Consider the following 18985-nt stretch of genomic DNA (forward strand, 5'->3'; position numbering starts at 1 on the left):
TTGTTGTGATGCTTCGTGTAAGGAGGAGAAATGCGTACCATCACGTTTCCGACTTTGATGAAGGTCGGATTGTAGCCTATCGCGATTGCGGTTTATCGTATCACGACATTGCTGCCCGCGTCGGTCGAGATCCAATGATAGTTAGCAGAATATGGAATCGGTGGGTTCAGGAGGGTAATACGGAACGCCGTGCTGGATCCCAACGGCCTCGTATCACAAGCAGTCGAGATGACAGGCATCTTATCCGCATGACTGTAACGGATCGTGCAGCCACGTCTCGATCCCTGAGTCAACAGATGGGGACGTTTGTAAGACAACAACCATCTGCTCGAACAGTTCGATGACGTTTGCAACAGCATGGGTTGTCAGATCGGAGACCATGGCTGCGGTTACCCTTGACTCTGCATTACAGACAGGAGCGCCTGCAATGGTCTACTCAACGACGGCCCTGGGTGCACGAATGGCAAAACGTCATTTTTTCGGATGAATCCAGGTTCTGTTTACAGCATCATGACGGTCGCATCCGCGTTTGGCGACATCGCGGGGAACCCACATTGGAAGCGCGTATTCGTCATCGCCATACTGGCATGTCACCCGGCGTGATAGTATGGGGTAAGATTGGTTACACGTCTCCGTCACCTCTTGTTCGCATTGACGGCACTTTTAACAGTGGACGTTACATTTCAGATGTGTTACGACCCCTGGCTCTACCCTTCACTCGATCCCTGCGAAACCCTACATTTCAGCAGGATAATGCACGACCGCATGTTGCAGGTCGTGTACGGGCCTTTCCGGATACAGAAAATGTTCGACTGCTCCCCTGGCCAGCACATTCTCCAGATCCCTCACCAATTGAAAACGTCTGGTCAATGGTGGCCGAGCAACTTGCTCGTCACAATACGCCAGTCACTACTCTTGATGAACTGTGGTATCATGTTGAATCTGCATGGGAAGCTGTAGCTGTACACGCCATCCAAGCTCTGTTTGACTCAATGCCCAGGCGTATCAAGGCCGTTATTACGGCCAGAGGTGGTTGATCTGGGTAATGATTTCTCAGGATCTGTGCACCCAAATTGCGTGACAATGTAATCACATATCAGTTCTAGTATAATATATTTGTCCAATGAATACCCGTTTATCATCTGCATTTCTTCTTGGTGTAGCAATTTTAATGGCCAGTAGTGTATAACTTACTTTTTGAAACTTCCTGGCAGATTAAAACTGTGTGCACGACCGAGACTCGAACTCGGGACCTTTGCCTTTCGCGGGCAAGTTCTCTACCACTTGCCCGCGAAAGGCAAAGGTCCCGAGTTCGAGTCTCGGTCGGGCACACAGTTTTAATCTGCCAGGAAGTTTCATATCAGCGCACACTCCGCTGCAGAGTGAAAATCTCATTCTGGAAACTTACTTTTTGATTCGCCCCATACTCAGAAGCCCACCGCGTAGTACATGAGGGTTAAAATTTGACTTTGCCGTGATACTGTCAATAGTATGAACATTGAAGGCATTAATAGTTGCTTTTATCATTTCGCACCTTACCCTCATAAACATTACGCGTGGCAGCCCTCAGCATGGACGTGTGACTACATTCTGAGCAAGTGAATAATACCCTCATAAATAGTACAGTGTGTGGAACATGATCAGGTAGTAACAAGATAACCACCGCCCCTCTATCTGGAGAAGAGATGCCGCAAATGTGTGTACCGGAGCGTCAAATGTAAGCACATACGTAACTCAGATACAGAGCCTGTGCTTAACTGCGCGCTTGAGGTATAGCAATCCGTTTCCTGCTGTTGTAGCGATCAGACAACATGCTCCTGGGGCTATTTAGACAATCAAAATATACGCAACAGTCGGAAACTTCGATATAGTTTTCGTTTATGGCGAATACCACGAAGCGGCTAAGAGTAGCGGCGCGATTATATGCTGAAACATATCCAGAGGGCGCCAAACTCACCTGATTTGTTTTAGCATACATTAAAAAAAAGTCAAATAACTGGAAGTGTTAAAATGAGATACGCCAACGAAAAGAAACAGTAGCTGATGAGAATTCTGCAGCAAACACTGCAAAAAACGTAGCACACAATCCACACGTCACAGCTGAAATGTCCGAGTGGGATCAGCCAAGGAATTGTTGTGTGAATACTGTATTCCAATGAAGTTCATCCTTTTTGCATTTCGTTTCGTCTACAGCTTCACGGGAATGACTAAAAACCCATTATTCACCGACTGGTATGTATGAACACTTGAAAGAGATCTGACGTATCTACGCAAAATTTAAGGATAGTAAATGGTAGCACACGTGTAATCCAGCCAAAATGAACATGAAGATTCATTCTTGCGAAAACGTTTGTACCTTGATAACACAATAAACGAGGATTAGCAGCCGCGCGGGATTAGCCGAGCGGTCTGGGGCGCTGCAGTCATGGACTGTGCGGCTGGTCCCGATGGAGGTCCGAGTCCTCCCTCGGTGGTATGGGTGTATGTGTTTGTCCTTAGAATAATTTAGGTTAAGTAGTGTGTAAGCTTAGGGACTGATGACCGTAGCAGTTAAGTCCCATAAGATTTCACACACATTTGAACAGTTTTGAGGATTAGCAGCTACAAGTGGACTCTACAGTTTTTAGAAGATTCTACAACAACAAAAATTATTAAATTTATTTTAATTCTGCAAAGATTAACCTGCGATTGCCCACACAGTAAACTTTTATGTTCATAGAAAACCTATAATTTTCGGATATTCACAAATCGGGGGCGCAACAATCTTCGGAGTATCCATTCTTTGTTAGTTGAAAATTGATAAAGAACGACACAGTATTACATACACAGTATTACTGTCAACATCGTATAACAAATCCCTCTCCGCCTTGTTTCATGGTTTTAAATACACTGCTCGTCATAAAAGCAGCTGCACGCAGAAGTGCTAGGCGGACTGCGATCATTTTTGGCAGAGTGGTAAATTGTACCATGATACCACGCAAAAGAAATAATTACACTTTCAACTTATAAGGGCCAACATCTTTTTGTGCTACACGGCCAAAATACACGGTTCTGAAGACAAGGGGCCAGACGTCGCACCACGGAGCTGTACAGGTCCTGGATATATCCTGTGATAGTCCATTCCATGCTGTTTGCTCCAGAATGTTTAGTTCCTGCAGACTGGTGGGTGTAGGTGGAGTCCTGATGACGCATTCCATGGCACCCGACACATATTCGATCGGGCAGAGTGCGGGCTGTGTGGCTGGCGACGACAGAGTATCCACGGCTGCGACGCATGCTCAGGAGATAACACTTGTATGACAAGCGCTGTCCTTTTGAAATAGAGCACGGGCGTGGGCACTCACGAATGGCAGAGCCACAAGTTGCATGATATTCTTCACGAACTGTGCGGCTGCCACGGATCAGATTAGGAACACTAACGGTGAACGGGTACCACCGGGTATTGCTCCATATACACTCCTGGAAATGGAAAAAAGAACACATTGACACCGGTGTGTCAGACCCACCATACTTGCTCCGGACACTGCGAGAGGGCTGTACAAGCAATGATCACACGCACGGCACAGCGGACACACCAGGAACCGCGGTGTTGGCCGTCGAATGGCGCTAGCTGCGCAGCATTTGTGCACCGCCGCCGTCAGTGTCAGCCAGTTTGCCGTGGCATACGGAGCTCCATCGCAGTCTTTAACACTGGTAGCATGCCGCGACAGCGTGGACGTGAACCGTATGTGCAGTTGACGGACTTTGAGCGAGGGCGTATAGTGGGCATGCGGGAGGCCGGGTGGACGTACCGCCGAATTGCTCAACACGTGGGGCGTGAGGTCTCCACAGTACATCGATGTTGTCGCCAGTGGTCGGCAGAAGGTGCACGTGCCCGTCGACCTGGGACCGGACCGCAGCGACGCACGGATGCACGCCAAGACCGTAGGATCCTACGCAGTGCCGTGGGGGACCGCGCCGCCACTTCCCAGCAAATTAGGGACACTGTTGCTCCTGGGGTATCGGCGAGGACCATTCGCAACCGTCTCCATGAAGCTGGGCTACGGTCCCGCACACCGTTAGGCCGTCTTCCGCCCACGCCCCAACATCGTGCAGCCCGCCTCCAGTGGTGTCGCGACAGGCGTGAATGGAGGGACGAATGGAGACGTGTCGTCTTCAGCGATGAGAGTCGCTTCTGCCTTGGTGCCAATGATGGTCGTATGCGTGTTTGGCGCCGTGCAGGTGAGCGCCACAATCAGGACTGCATACGACCGAGGCACACAGGGCCAACACCCGGCATCATGGTGTGGGGAGCGATCACCTACACTGGCCGTACACCACTGGTGATCGTCGAGGGGACACTGAATAGTGCACGGTACATCCAAACCGTCATGGAAACCCATCGTTCTACCATTCCTAGACCGGCAAGGGAACTTGCTGTTCCAACAGGACAATGCACGTCCGCATGTATCCTGTGCCACCCCACGTGCTCTAGAAGGTGTAAGTCAACTACCCTGGCCAGCAAGATCTCCGGATCTGTCCCCCATTGAGCATGTTTGGGACTGGATGAAGCGTCGTCTCACGCGGTCTGCACGTCCAGCACGAACGCTGGTCCAACTGAGGCGCCAGGTGGAAATGGCATGGCAAGCCGTTCCACAGGACTACATCCAGCATCTCTACGATCGTCTCTATGGGAGAATAGCAGCCTGCATTGCTGCGAAGGGTGGATATACACTGTACTAGTGCCGACATTGTGCATGCTCTGTTGCCTGTGTCTATGTGCCTGTGGTGCTGTCAGTGTGATCATGTGATGTATCTGACCCCAGGAATGTGTCAATAAAGTTTCCCCTTCCTGGGACAATGAATTCACGGTGTTCTTATTTCAATTTCCAGGAGTGTATTATCATACCAACTGGCTCAAAGTGTGATGGAATACAACAGCCTGCTGTTACAAGGGACATGTTTGACCTAGAACGCTGGGAACTGCACGGAACCATCCTTAGAATAACACCCGGTCATAAGGAAAACAGTGGTCTTTGTCATTTCCAACGTCGCATTATACCACAAGTGACATTCTAATAGAGAGAAACGCAGTAAAAAGGTATGAAGACCATAGGAGAGAAATTATGCGCAATTCAATGGCATCATTATATCACCCTATGCTTAAAGTAATTATAATAGTGCAAAACACACGTATCCTAACTTTCCTCATAGTGCAGACGAGGTATTTCGATGAAGTTTTAAAACAAAGTGGAAGAGAAGAATATGGATATCTCACTAAAAACACATTTTTACATTTAAAATCACTTTCGCAAAGAAAGCCACACTGATCACGTTCTCGCATGTCTGTTTCTTTTCAAACGAACTTCTGTTCGCCTTTTGCTAGACACATAATTTAGAATTAATCTACAATTTGATTTACTTTAAATTCATTTGTAGCGCCTTATTAGTTTCCTATAGGAATGTTCTCTAGTTGTCATTAGTATCTTCTTTTAGATTGGGCCTCGACTGTTTGGGTGGAGATAGTACGTAATCACTTTGACCGGACTGTTCCTGTTGCTCTGGAGAAGAACGTCGTGTGCTGCTTAAACAGTCACCTTGACGTTCAGGTTCTTCATGTCCTTCAAAATCAGTGTATCTATCCGGCATTACGTCATGTATTTCTGTGTCATTCTCATTATATTTGCCGGCCGGAGTGGCCGTGCTGTTCTAGGCACTACAGTCTGGAACCGAGCGACCGCTACGGTCGCAGGTTCGAATCCTGCCTCGGGCATGGATGTGTGTGATGTCCTTAGGTTAGTTACGTTTAATTAGTTCTATGTTATAGGCGACTGATGACCTCAGAAGTCAAGTCTCTTAGTGTTCAGAGCTATTTGAACCCAACCCACTATATTTCTGAATTATTATGTTATTTAATATATCCCCGAACTCTCTACCCTCGACCCCAGTTCATTTCCATATTCATCACGTCGCAACTTTGTCCACATTCATAGGTTTAATTCTCTTCATGACATCACTGCCCATAGCTTACACAGCAACCCTCATGCGAACACTCCAAGAAACACGTCCGTACTGCAGCAATACCATTCACGCAACTCGGGCACTTATTAGTGCAGCTAAAACGTGCCACCGTTTGACGGCGCTAGCAGACAAGTGAGCAGATTCTTGGAAATGACGCAGACCACTGCTGTATCTATGATGGAGTGTTAGTCTATGCCGGGATTCGTGCGGTTCCGAGCGTTCTAGATCAAAGGTGTCCCTTCTTAATGGCCTGCACTGCTCCTCCAGACGCAGACCTGGTGGGCTTCGCCTCCAAGGCAGAAACGAGATCCGCTGCCAGTCTTCACGTCCGTTGTTACCGATACCAGTCGATGCTGTGGGTATGTGCGTAGCAGGCGACATAAGGATGGCCGTGCGGCGAACCCAGAATCGTGCAACCGCATACTCTCTTACGGGATGTTGCATACAGGGCGGACAAACCGCTGAATGGGCCCTACCTTTGCTCGTAGTGGACAATCCATCAGCCCTCCCTCCTTTTGGTGCATGTCAGACGTCCAGACGCTACACGTCACGCATATGCGCCTTCATGTTTTCACTGTCGCCAACAGCGGGCAGTGGTGCTGTTCGTGCGACTGGTGTGGCGCGCAGTCCAACAAGACAACGCAGTCTCACGTAGCGGCCCCTGTTGAACGCGATTAGCTGGGCAACAGGGTCGCCTGGACATAGTCCACGGTCAGGTGACGTTCGAGTGACGCTACCCGCTGTCTTACTGGCCGGCGTGACTGTTTGTTAAGCCGTCGGCACACGGACCGTGCTGTAGAACGTTAACATTGAGCGTGCCACGTTCAACGTGCTGCTGAACGCTCAGGAACGATGCGACTTGTGCATATGGTACGTGGGCCCCAACGTGGTATACGCGATCGCAACGCACTCCAGTGGCAGTTTAGGGATGTTTCAAGTTCGTAAATCACACTGTTTACTAAACGGGCGCGCGTAAAATTCCCACGTTAGCTCTATTACAACGCACTTTTCCTCCATCGTCCACAAAAAGGAAAGTATCATGCCCAATCAATAAGGACACAGGCATATAAAAGATCCATTACAAATAGTGCGGTACAAATTTTGAATACTTCTCCGCATAAGATAAACATTATTTCATCATTCCCACATTTAAGTAAAACGCCGAGATCAGTCTTACTAGATCACTTTTCCTACCCAGTAGCAGAATCTTTGCAACATGTCAATTACGAACCGTAGAAGAAAAAGGAGCAAAATGTCTTTATACAAGTAGCGCAAGCTGTCCTGTAGATTAAGCCAATCGAAGTCACCCCTCAAAAAAAAGGTGAACTTATATAACATCAAATATTATAGTATAACTAATAATAAAGTATCAGAACCTAATAAAAACGCGAATCTTAGGAAAAAAATTGGAAGTGTCAAGACGCGAACCACCTATCCCATAAACAATTCTTCACCGGACAGTGACACTACTCATTACGCTAAACCAACAACACAACTCTTGCTTGGAATCATATTATGTTACGCCATGCTGAAAACCTTAATCGTAGATATGTTACTAATTGAAATTTAATTATAACAAATTGTACCAAGAACAATGCGTTTTGGGTGGATTTTCAGTGTGTCACTGGCTTCAAATAGCCTACTCTCATAATACGCAAGTTACAATAATTCTTTTGCCACGAATATGATGTTTATCATTATTTTATTGGAACGAATCACACAGTTAACAACGGGTTTTCCAGTGATTCTCAATTTTCTAGTGGTCAGAAACGGCATATATACATATAGGCTTGAAATGAATGCCAACATGGCGCCTCACAACTCTGTACTGAAGGGAGACGGCGTACGTGTGACGTAGGTGGCGTTGTGCCATCTCATTGGTCAACGCTCAGACGCACGCTCAGAATATCTGACATGCCAAATACTGCTCTGCACGTTCGGAAAGACTCGCAAACGTGCTGTTCAACGCTATGACGTCAGAAACTCGGCACGCTCAACGCTCAACGTTTGGATGCACGGTCCGTGTGCCGACGGCTTTAGGGCTCTCTTATATCAGGGAACACGATGTCATGGTCCCACACACGCTCCTAAAGTATGCAGTCGACCGTGGAAATGGAATCATTGCCATGTCTGGTGGTGTGTAACATATCCTGCCAGTCTGTAGTCGATCAGTCGGGTCTTTCTCGATACAGCTCCGTTTATGACGATCACTGTGTAATGGAACATCATACCGAAACTTCAAGAATTTTTTTAAATACGCTCATTTCAACAGTTTATGCCAATGTAGCAAAATATATTTCAAATGGCCTCTGTTCAGGAGTGCGTTGTGCAGCACTGCTGACGTTACACTGCTGACGTCCCGCTACTGCAGACCAATAACCCTACATGCACGTCCGATACGTTTCCGCGAGAAAGTCAAATACCTCGGTGTGTGGCTGGACCGGAAATTACTCTGGGGGGACCACATACAACACATGACCAACCGAGCTAGCGCGAGGCTCAAACAGCTCAATCCTATGCTCAACAGGCGTAGCACACTGAACAGAAGGGTGTCGGGGTCCATGTACATGACACTTATCCGACCCCTGATGACGTACGCAGCTCCTGTCTGGGGATACGCTGCGCCTACACGCCTGCGCCGTCTGCAGCTCATACAAAACAAAGTACTCAAAATCATAAGCAATGCTCCACGATACACACGCATCGCGGACCTTCACCGGGAATACCGACTTGAGACTCTCACGGAGGTAATCCACAAACTCACCACAAGACTATACAGAAACTCCAGACATTCGCAGAACCCGTTTATTCTGAATCTGGGGAACTACGACCACAACCATAGATGGAAACATAAAAGACCAAAAGACATACTTGTAAGGGCATAACATCTATGGCCAAGCATACGCAAACATAACGGCACAGGCGAGCCCCTCTTAATCAGACGTCATTACTGGATATCCAGCTGAAATATACTGCCGAATAACTGTCACCACACAGGGAAGCCGTACCGTACACTGCATGCAAACAAGCTCCACACATCCCCCACACAGTGAGACGATCTACGGCCGATCTCCCACTACTGTATAACAATCTTGATTGTTCCAGGAATGTAGCAGCTGCAGCCACTGGGATACATCGCCATCGCTTGTCACGGTAATGATGCATGATACCCATACTAACAAATCCAACCTTGCATGAGCTATCGCAGCTAGTAAGCCACTACTGCTCTTACTACCCATCCCACTGTCGCAGAGGTTTTTTTTCCCACGGCACGAGCCATGGCACTTTTTTCCCTCTGCTCTTCAAATCGCTACCCTCACTCGCGTTTCGTCCACTATCTATCACCTGATGGACCGTGTTAATGCGTAGTCTTACCCAGACGCACGGACAATATCACAGCCCAGCATCCTGTGATCCACTTACTAGATAACTAACATGTTTTACCGAGGTGACAGTAGAACTTTTGGTTTGGTCACCACGTTGGTGCGGGCGTGGAGGTGCCCCATCTCTATACACTGCTAACGTTCTCACCTCCTCTAAGACGGCAAATGCGCTTTCACAGAACACTGTACGCCTAATGGTCATTCGATAAAATAGAATGAAACAATATTTATATGTAAATTGAAGGGAGATGACTGCTATCAGCAGCAGCAGGACACTACATGGAATCAGCGGCCACGGGCGAGAATGTGGACCGCATCGGGATTCGAATCTGGGATCTCCTGCTTACTTTTTTTATCTCATTTTGTTCGTTATTGGTCGTTGTATTTGTTCGGGGCGGACGTCCCACGACGCTTGTTCAAGTTCATCGGTGATCCATTCATTCAGTTTCTTTTTTATTTTATTTTACAGAGGGCAGCTAGCTCTCTGATCCAAAACGATGAGCTACCGTGCCGGCTGTTACTAGGTAGGTGCGGTAACGACTGCGCTATTCGGCACACAGGGTTATCGCAAATGCACGGACTATCTCGATACGCCTCGCGGCCGATCGACACTCCCACCGAGCGCAGCCCGCTTAATGTCCCGGTCCAGCGGATAGCAGTCATCCCCCTCCAATGTACACATAATGGTTCACAGGTGCAGGACCTGCGTGGTGTCTGTTCTTTCGAAGCAGCAGACGCCATGCATTCAAATAATGCATTCAAAAAATGAAACAATAATTGTTCCCCATAGTTCAAACATCTGGACTCTCTGTTATCAATGAATGAGTGGAAATAAGACAGACAGAGGCTCTTATCAATCGGGAGAGCAGTTTCCAGTTACACAATGCATAGAATCCTGTAAGGGAAAACTTCGTGCTATGCGTAATCGGCGTCTCTCTGAAATTTTACTCTGTGAAGTTCGATCTGATATCGAAGAAGACGCTCCCAGCAGACAACCTAATAGCGCACCCGTGTTGACACCACACATGAGCCGGCGCGATTTAAACAGGGGAACGCAGTGTTCAAACGTGTGTGAAAATCTTATGGGACTTAACTGCTAAGGTCATCAGTCCCTAAGCTTACACACTACTTAACCTAAATTATCCTAAGGACAAAGAGACACACCCATGCCCGAGGGAGGACTCGAACCTCCGCCGGGACCCGCCGCACTGTCCATGACTGCAGCGCCTAGACCGCTCGGCTAATCCCGCGCGGCGAACTCAGTGTACTTTCGCCTTTATTCATCTGAAAATGGTCGGAACACCCAATCTTGAAATATTGTTGTTGTTGTGGTCTTCAGTCCTGAGACTGGTTTGATGCAGCTCTCCATGCTACTCTATCCTGTGCAAGCGTCTTCATCTCCCAGTACCTACTGCAACCTACATCCTTCTGAATCTGCTTAGTGTATTCATCTCTTGGTCTCCCCCTACGATTTTTACCCCCCACGCTGCCCTCCAATACTAAATTGGTGATCCCTTGATGCCTCAGAACATGCCCTACCAACCGATCCCTTCTTCTGGTCAAGTTGTGCCACAAACTCCTCTTCTCCCCAATCCTACTCAGTACCTCCTCATTAGTTATGTGATCTACCCATCTAATCTTCAGCATTCTTCTGTAGCACCACATTTCGAAAGCTTCTATTCTCTTCTTGTCCAAACTATTTACCGTCCATGTTTCACTTCCATACATGGCTACACTCCATACAAATACTTTCAGAAACGACTTCCTGACACTTAAATCTATACTCGATGTTAACAAATTTCTCTTCTTCATAAACGCTTTCCTTGCCATTGCCAGTCTACATTTTATATCCTCTCTACTTCGACCATCATCAGTTATTTTGCTCCCCAAACAGCAAAACACCTTTACTACTTTAAGTGTCTCTCCTAATCTAATACCCTCAACATCACCCGACTTAATTCGACTACATTCCATTATCCTCGTTTTGCTTTTGTTGATGTTCATCTTATATCCTCCCTTCAAGACACCATCCATTCCGTTCAACTGCTCTTCCAAGTCCTTTGCTGTCTCTGACAGAATTACAATGTCATCGGCGAACCTCAAAGTTTTTATTTCTTCTCCATGGATTTTAATACCTACTCCGAATTTTTCTTTTGTTTCCTTTACTGCTTGCTCAATATACAGATTGAATAACATCGGGGAGAGGCTACAACCCTGTCTTACTCCCTTCCCAACCACTGCTTCCCTTTCATGTCCCTCACCTCTTTTAACTGCCATCTGGTTTCTGTACAAATTGCAAATAGCCTTTCGCTCCCTGTATTTTACCCCTGCCACCTTCAGAATTTGAAAGAGATTATTCCAGTCAACATTGTCAAAAGCTTTCTCTAAGTCTACAAATGCTAGAAACGTAGGTTTGCCTTTCCTTAATCTTTCTTCTAAGATAAGTCGTAAGGTCAGTATTGCCTCACGTCGACCAGTATTTCTACGGAATCCAAACTGATCTTCCCCGAGGTCGGCTTCTACTAGCTTTTCCATTCGTCTGTAAAGAATTCATGTTAGTATTTTGCAGCTGTGGCTTATTAAACTGATTGTTCGGTAATTCTCACATCTGTCAACACCTGCTTTCTTTGGGATTGGAATTATTATATTCTTCTTGAAGTCTGAGGGTATTTCGCCTGTTTCATACATCTTCCTCACCAGATGGTAGAGTTTTGTCAGGACTGGCTCTCCCAAGGCCGTCAGTAGTTCCAATGGAATGTTGTCTACTCCGGGGGCCTTGTTTCGACTCAGGTCTTTCAGTGCTCTGTCAAACTCTTCATGCAGTATCGTATCTCCCATTTCATCTTCATCCACATCCTCTTCCATTTCCATAATATTGTCCTCAAGTACATCGCCCTTGTATAGACCCTCTATATACTCCTTCCACCTTTCTGCTTTCCCTTCTTTGCTTAGAACTGGGTTTCCATCTGAGCTCTTGATGTTCATACAAGTGGTTCTCTTATCACCAAAGGTCTCTTTAATTTTCCTGTAGGCAGTATCTATCTTACCCCTAGTGAGATAAGCCTCTACATCCTTACATTTGTCCTCTAGCCATCCCTGCTTAGCCATTTTGCACTTCCTGTCTATCTCATTTTTGAGACGTTTGTATTCCTTTTTGCCTGCTTCATTTACTGCATTTTTATATTTTCTCCTTTCATCAATTAAATTCAATATTTCTTCTGTTACCCAAGGATTTCTACTAGCCCTCGTCTTTTTACCTACTTGATCCTCTGCTGCCTTCACTACTTCATACCTCAAAGCTACCCATTCTTCTTCTACTGTATTTCTTTCCCCCATTCCTGTCAATTGTTCCCTTACGCTCTCCCTGAAACTCTGTACAACCTCTGGTTCTTTCAGTTTATCCAGGTCCCATCTCCTTAAATTCCCACCTTTTTGCAGTTTCTTCAGTTTTAATCTACAGGTCATAACAAATAGACTGTGGTCAGAGTCCACATCTGCCCCTGGAAATGTCTTACAATTTAAAACCTGGTTCCTAAATCTCTGTCTTACCATTATATAATCTATCTGATACCTTTTAGTATCTCCAGGGTTCTTCCATGTATACAACCTTCTATCATGATTCTTAAACCAAGTGTTGGCTATGATTAAGTTATGCTCTGTGCAAAATTCTACCAGACGGCTTCCTCTTTCATTTCTTACCCCCAATCCATATTCACCTACTACGTTTCCTTCTCTCCCTTTTGCTACACTCGAATTCCAGTCACCCATGACTATTAAATTTTCGTCTCCCTTCACTACCTGAATACTTTCTTTTATTTCATCATACATTTCTTCAATTTCTTCGTCATCTGCAGAGCTAGTTGGCATATAAACTTGTACTACTGTAGTAGGTGTGGGCTTCGTATCTATCTTGGCCACAATAATGCGTTCACTAAGCTGTTTGTAGTAGCTTACCCGCGTTCCTATTTTCCTATTCATTATTAAACCTACTCCTGCATTACCCCTATTTGACTTTGTGTTTATAACCCTGTAGTCACCTGACCAGAAGTCTTGTTCCTCCTGCCACCGAACTTCACTAATTCCCACTATATCTAACTTTAACCTATCCATTTCCCTTTTTAAATTTTCTAACTTACCTGCCCGATTAAGGGACCTGACATTCCACGCTCCGATCCGTAGAATGCCAGTTTTCTTTCTCCTGATAACGACGTCCTCTTGAGTAGTCCCCGCCCGGAGATCCGAATGGGGGACTATTTTACCTCCGGAATATTTTATCCAAGAGGACGCCATCATCATTTAATCATACAGTAAAGCTGCATGCCCTCGGGAAAAATTACGGCCGTAGTTTCCCCTTGCTTTCAGCCGTTCGCAGTACCAGCACAGCAAGGCCGTTTTGGTTATTGTTACAAGGCCAGATCGGTCAATCATCCAGACTGTTGCCCTTGCAACTACTGAAAAGGCTGCAGCCCCTCTTCAGGAACCAAACGTTTGTCTGGCCTCTCAACAGATACCCCTCCGTTGTGGTTGTACCTACGGTACGGCTATCTGTATCGCTGAGGCACGCAAGCCTCCCCACCAACGGCAAGGTCCATGGTTGGTCCATATTGTAGCAGGGAATTATTTAAATCCGACAGTTTGGCCGAAATTTTATGTAACAATCTGTACGCAAGGAAAGATTTAATTTTCATACACAGAAGATCCTTGTGTTTATATATTTCTTATGATGAAGGCGTGCACCTTTGAAACGTGTAAAAGTTAATGCTTTTTCATTGTGAGCGATTTAGCTTTCATGTTCTGAGTGTAGTGACGATCTCACATCCAATCGTGGACAAAGTCAAAGAACTGACGAAACATATTCTACACTGTGCTAATTTGCGTCTAGTTTGCATACAATCTGTAAGTTGGTCAGATCAAAGTAGAACTTTCTAGGCATAGTCCTGTTGAATATGTTTTTCTCTTGTAACCCTTGCGTAACCACGTAGACACCTTTAAGAGAAAGTACAGTTCTACGTCGAATCCGAACTACTTGCGATTTACATTTTATCAATCACACAAAGGAATGCCAGAAATGAGAGTCATGTGAAATAAGTTAGAGACAAAACTTACGGAGCATCGGGAATAGAATCCAGAGTTTTTAAATGTTTTTAAGCTTAGGTGCCGTACACCTTTTATATCTGTAATACAACTCCGTTTTTAACATTTAATTGTCTGCAAAGATGCGTATATTAATTTTCTTTTATTTGTTCAAACTTTTTGCCGGACCAATTTCGGACATTACCGCTCATCATTTGCGGCTAAAGTTTATATAGCTAATGACTATTTAAAACTATGTAGTCTTTTATTAGAACCTCTAATCTTCAACTTCTTGCATTTTGGTATAGGAACAACTGGAATTTCATGTTGACTGGCAGGTGCTGTTTAAAACAAATCCCATGCGTTTTATTACATTACTACGTCCATAGTTTGCGATTACCACGTCTACCATGACCTACATTATTACTGTTCATCTAGTGGTTGCTGGTTGTTTGTGGTTAGATGTACGCAACAGTGACACCATACATGCTTCATAGCATGATGGCTACCTTGCTGCATGCCAGCTATAAGAGGCACCGGCAGGTCAGTTTGTAGCACGCTGTATCCTTCACCAACATACAATAAGTAAAAAAAAGAGGTTATAAAACGAGACTACATATATAGGTACTTCAGTATCTAGTGATTAAATACGATCTAACTGCAGATGACGGAAGTAATGCTGGAAACTGCTCAGGCAAGGAAGTTTGAATAAACGAAAGAAAATTAATGCAAGCAGCTTTTTTCAGCACTTACGTGTCAAAAATGACATTCAAGACAAAACCTTGACTCATGAGATTTTTTAACTAATGAGCTAATACAAAACAGGAAAAATTAACGTTTATACATCTTATGACTGAAACGGGCTTCCAATTTCAACGGTTTACGACGGTCTTGCAGAATACGTTAAGGAGTTATATCAAGTTAACTTCACAACCAGTGCGGCTCTTGATTAGTCACAACATGCTGCATACTATACGCCACTGACGTGTTTACTATAGTTACTAGTACGTACTTTGTTGATGGTAATGTCTGAATCACAGCTGGCGAGAGCTGCGTACTCGAACAAGTTGACGATGACTTTGAGGCGACCTCCTTCCATTTTGCGCCATATCCAGTGTGGGGTGTAGAAGGCGAGGGCCTGCAGAAACAGTACGAACGGCACCCACTGGTAGTAGGCATGTCGCACTACCGGTTCGCCCTCCTCGTATGGTCCCACTCCAGGCTGGATCACATCACCACTCAGCGACGGGTCCAGATGGCGGACCACTGTGTACGTACTCGTGAAGAAGCAGAACGTCTCGGTCACGTTGGTCGGGACGCCACTGTCGTTGATGCAGCGGATGTGTTCTCCGATGTACTGGCGGCTCGTCACCAGGACCGTGAAGACCATAAGCAGGACGAAGGTGACGCGGTAGTGCAGCTTGAACACCACGTTGTCGATGTTGACAAGCTTCACTTTGAACCTGATGTTCTTGTTGAACTGTTCGAACGTTTTGAGCATTACGTGTCGTTGGGTCCAAGAATACAGCCACAAAAAAATAGGAACAGCGCCTCTTACGCTCGGCTCGTAAGTAACAGGAGAAAGTTACTGGAGAAATGGTACCGTGTTGCGTATATTAATCTAATCTGCGTTATCCGAATTTATCACTGCTTTTCGTGTCTACTGCTACCTTTCGCTCCCTCGTTGTGTACTTTAGCGGTTCCTGGAAGCTGTGCAGTTGTTGAGATATGAGTGAAGTGGCCGCTACCACAACGAGTTGGTTACCAGAACATTTCCTACCTCTTTCGCGTCATCGTATGTTTCAACAGAAAAGAATATGAATTTGGTCTATAATGTTCGCGAGCTTTTACGAATATTCTCGAATGTGACCTAAAATTTTCGGATGTTCTACAATATTCTCGAACGTTCTGAAATATAACTTGGAACCGGCACACATCGCATGTATTCGCACTCAATCGATTATTTACGCAATCTAAAAAAGAAAGAGAATCAACTCATACAACGACGAAGCAAGACGAAAGTGTAAACTTCCCAACAGAATTCCTAAATTCGCTGACAATCAGTGTTTCCGGTATACCCCCGCCAAAAAGTTTCTAAACGGTATCGTAGGAGCAGAAATATTAACCGGAAAAGGAAAAAGTAAGTCAGTATCCATACCACGAATTCCATTCATTTTAACTAATCAATGATTTCACTATCAATAAAAGATTCCAGCGTTACGGAACAGGTTTAAGAGAATCGTGTTCGCGCAAGGCCGGCCGCGGTGGCCGAGCGGTTCTAGGCACTTCAGTCTGGAACCGCGCGACTGCTACGGTCTCAGGTTCGAATCCTGCCTTGGGCATGGATGTGTGTGATGTCCTTATGTTAGTTAGGTTTAAGTAGTTCTAAGTTCTAGGGGACTGATGACCTTAGATGTTAAGTCTCATAGCGCCCAGAGCTATTTGAACCATTTGTTAGCACAGGCACCTCTGTACGTAGGGCTTTCGCGTGTTGCACAACCGCAAAACTTATTCGTCTTTACATAGGAAATCAAAATACCAAATCTAGTTTACAATAATATGCTTAGATGTTACACAAATGAGATTACCATTTGCACATTCTTTTTCAGTTCATAAAATAAATGAAAAAACATGCAGTTCATGTTTACTACAATATTCATAAATTAAACATTGAATTACAGCTCGCCATGGTTAACTGTAGTAATTTTACATCCCTTTCTCAAGGATGGGAGAATTCTCAACAAAAATTATGCAGTGTTTTCTCAAGATGGTCTACAGGAATTTAATGAGGCATTTTGGCAGTATGTGACAGTGTATAACGATATTTATGAACAGCTTCTATGAACCGACAATGGGGAAGGAAAAGGTACTCGTACGAAAGATCGCTCACATTTTTTATGCTCTACTCGTCAATTGTATACACTTAAAATTTTGAAGACCTGTGGAACATTAAGGGAAGAATGTGTGCCAAAATTCAAACATCATTTCCGATGAAGTCATGACATAATAAATGTAAATACAGTAAAAATCTCATAGTCATCATAGCTCGCCTCAGATTTAAACTTGTGCTACATCAAAAACGTCTTTCTAACTGCAATGTAGATCAAGAAGTAAATAATCTTTACGAAGAATCTATCGCTTGGTCGCAGCTGCTTAAATGCACAAAAGTTAACATGGCAAACAACCTCTCTGTGGGTTCACATCTGTTGTTTCGGTCTTTTGATGTAATGCAGTTCTACATTCGCGCCACTTACCACATGTCTTTCTCGTCTTAGCTTAACTGCGGCATTCCACATCACCGACAGTTCACTAATGTAACCTTGCGAGTTTTTCCTTGTACCTTTCCCATAACTACACTTTTCAGCAACGACTCGTATGATAACCTGCGCTCAACAGTTTTATCCCTTTTTTATTGTGATCATTAGACCTTTTTTCTCATTGATTGGTTTCAGGGCGTCCTCATATCTTACTCGATCAATCCACCGGATCTTCAACACTCCCCTGCAACACCACACTTCAGTCTTCTAACCCAATCACAGGAAGTGTGGAGTAAATAAACTCAGTTTCGATAAAGATGTATAAGAGTAGTTATTTCTTCATTAACTGTTGACGTAAAAGAGTTTAATCAACTTTTCATGTTACGACAGATTATTCTCGCAACGAAATCTATAATCAGATCCTCATATCTCAGCACAAGATTCGAAATTGCGACTCGCATCTCCTTTTTCACATTCATTCGCCATCTGTATTTCGTGTTTATGACTAACAGTGCCGAAAAACATACTTCAGATAAGCAGGATATAGCAAGAGGTATCATAACTTGCGGACACTCCTGCATCACCAAGTTCCAAAACTTAAGCATTGATGAGAATACAAACTTGGATTTCAGTGTGGAGTCTGAGCAAATATCAGTGAATTGCTGTTGTTCTTCAGTGGTAAGTAACGATGGAAGTTCTGTGCTGAAAGTATCATTTCATTGACCCAGTTATACTGATCAACTTCTTCAGGAAAGAACACAGACTCAGTTTTTCACTCAACTGAACATCACTGTCTTCTAAAACCGTGTAATGATCAGGGAAAACGGAATTAATAGGTCATGGATACACTATACACACGAAGGGGCTGCGTGGAGAGAACTGATTGGTTTTTTACTACAGAAGGCGCGTCAGTCTAAAAGGATGCAGGACAAACACAGGATGGAAGACCTAGCAACAACCGGTATTTTAGTTGTAAATTGCAGCCATGTTGGAAAAGAATCAGAACTTCAAGGGCTAATAGAAGGCACCGAAGCTAAAATCATTATATGTACGGAAACATTATAGGTACGGAAAACTGGCTAGAGCCGGACATAAGTCAAACAGAAATTTTTAGAAAGGACCTAACAGTGTTCAGAGGGGAAATATTAAATACAGTTGATGGTGGAGTATTTGCTGTCAGAAATACACTCCTGGAAATTGAAATAAGAACACCGTGAATTCATTGTCCCAGGAAGGGGAAACTTTATTGACACATTCCTGGGGTCAGATACA

At 44.8% G+C, this 18985-nt stretch overlaps 1 protein-coding gene across 2 annotated transcripts in view; it reads right to left on the reverse strand.

The window, feature by feature from the left end:
• LOC126247935 (innexin inx7) overlaps positions 1-18985 on the reverse strand; it is a 170824-nt gene that overhangs the window by 95323 nt on the left and 56516 nt on the right. The window contains exon 1 of one of the 2 annotated variants that reach the window (XM_049948522.1): positions 15469-16034. The exons of the other annotated variant lie outside the window; for it this stretch is intronic. Within the exon in view, the coding sequence (XP_049804479.1) occupies positions 15469-15957 (489 nt within the window). The 5' untranslated portion in view covers positions 15958-16034. Of the gene's footprint in view, positions 1-15468; positions 16035-18985 lie in introns of those variants that run through there. 2 annotated transcript variants of the gene reach the window in all.

This window comes from Schistocerca nitens, chromosome 1 (assembly GCF_023898315.1).
Source record: "Schistocerca nitens isolate TAMUIC-IGC-003100 chromosome 1, iqSchNite1.1, whole genome shotgun sequence".
NCBI classification, from domain to species: domain Eukaryota; kingdom Metazoa; phylum Arthropoda; class Insecta; order Orthoptera; family Acrididae; genus Schistocerca; species Schistocerca nitens.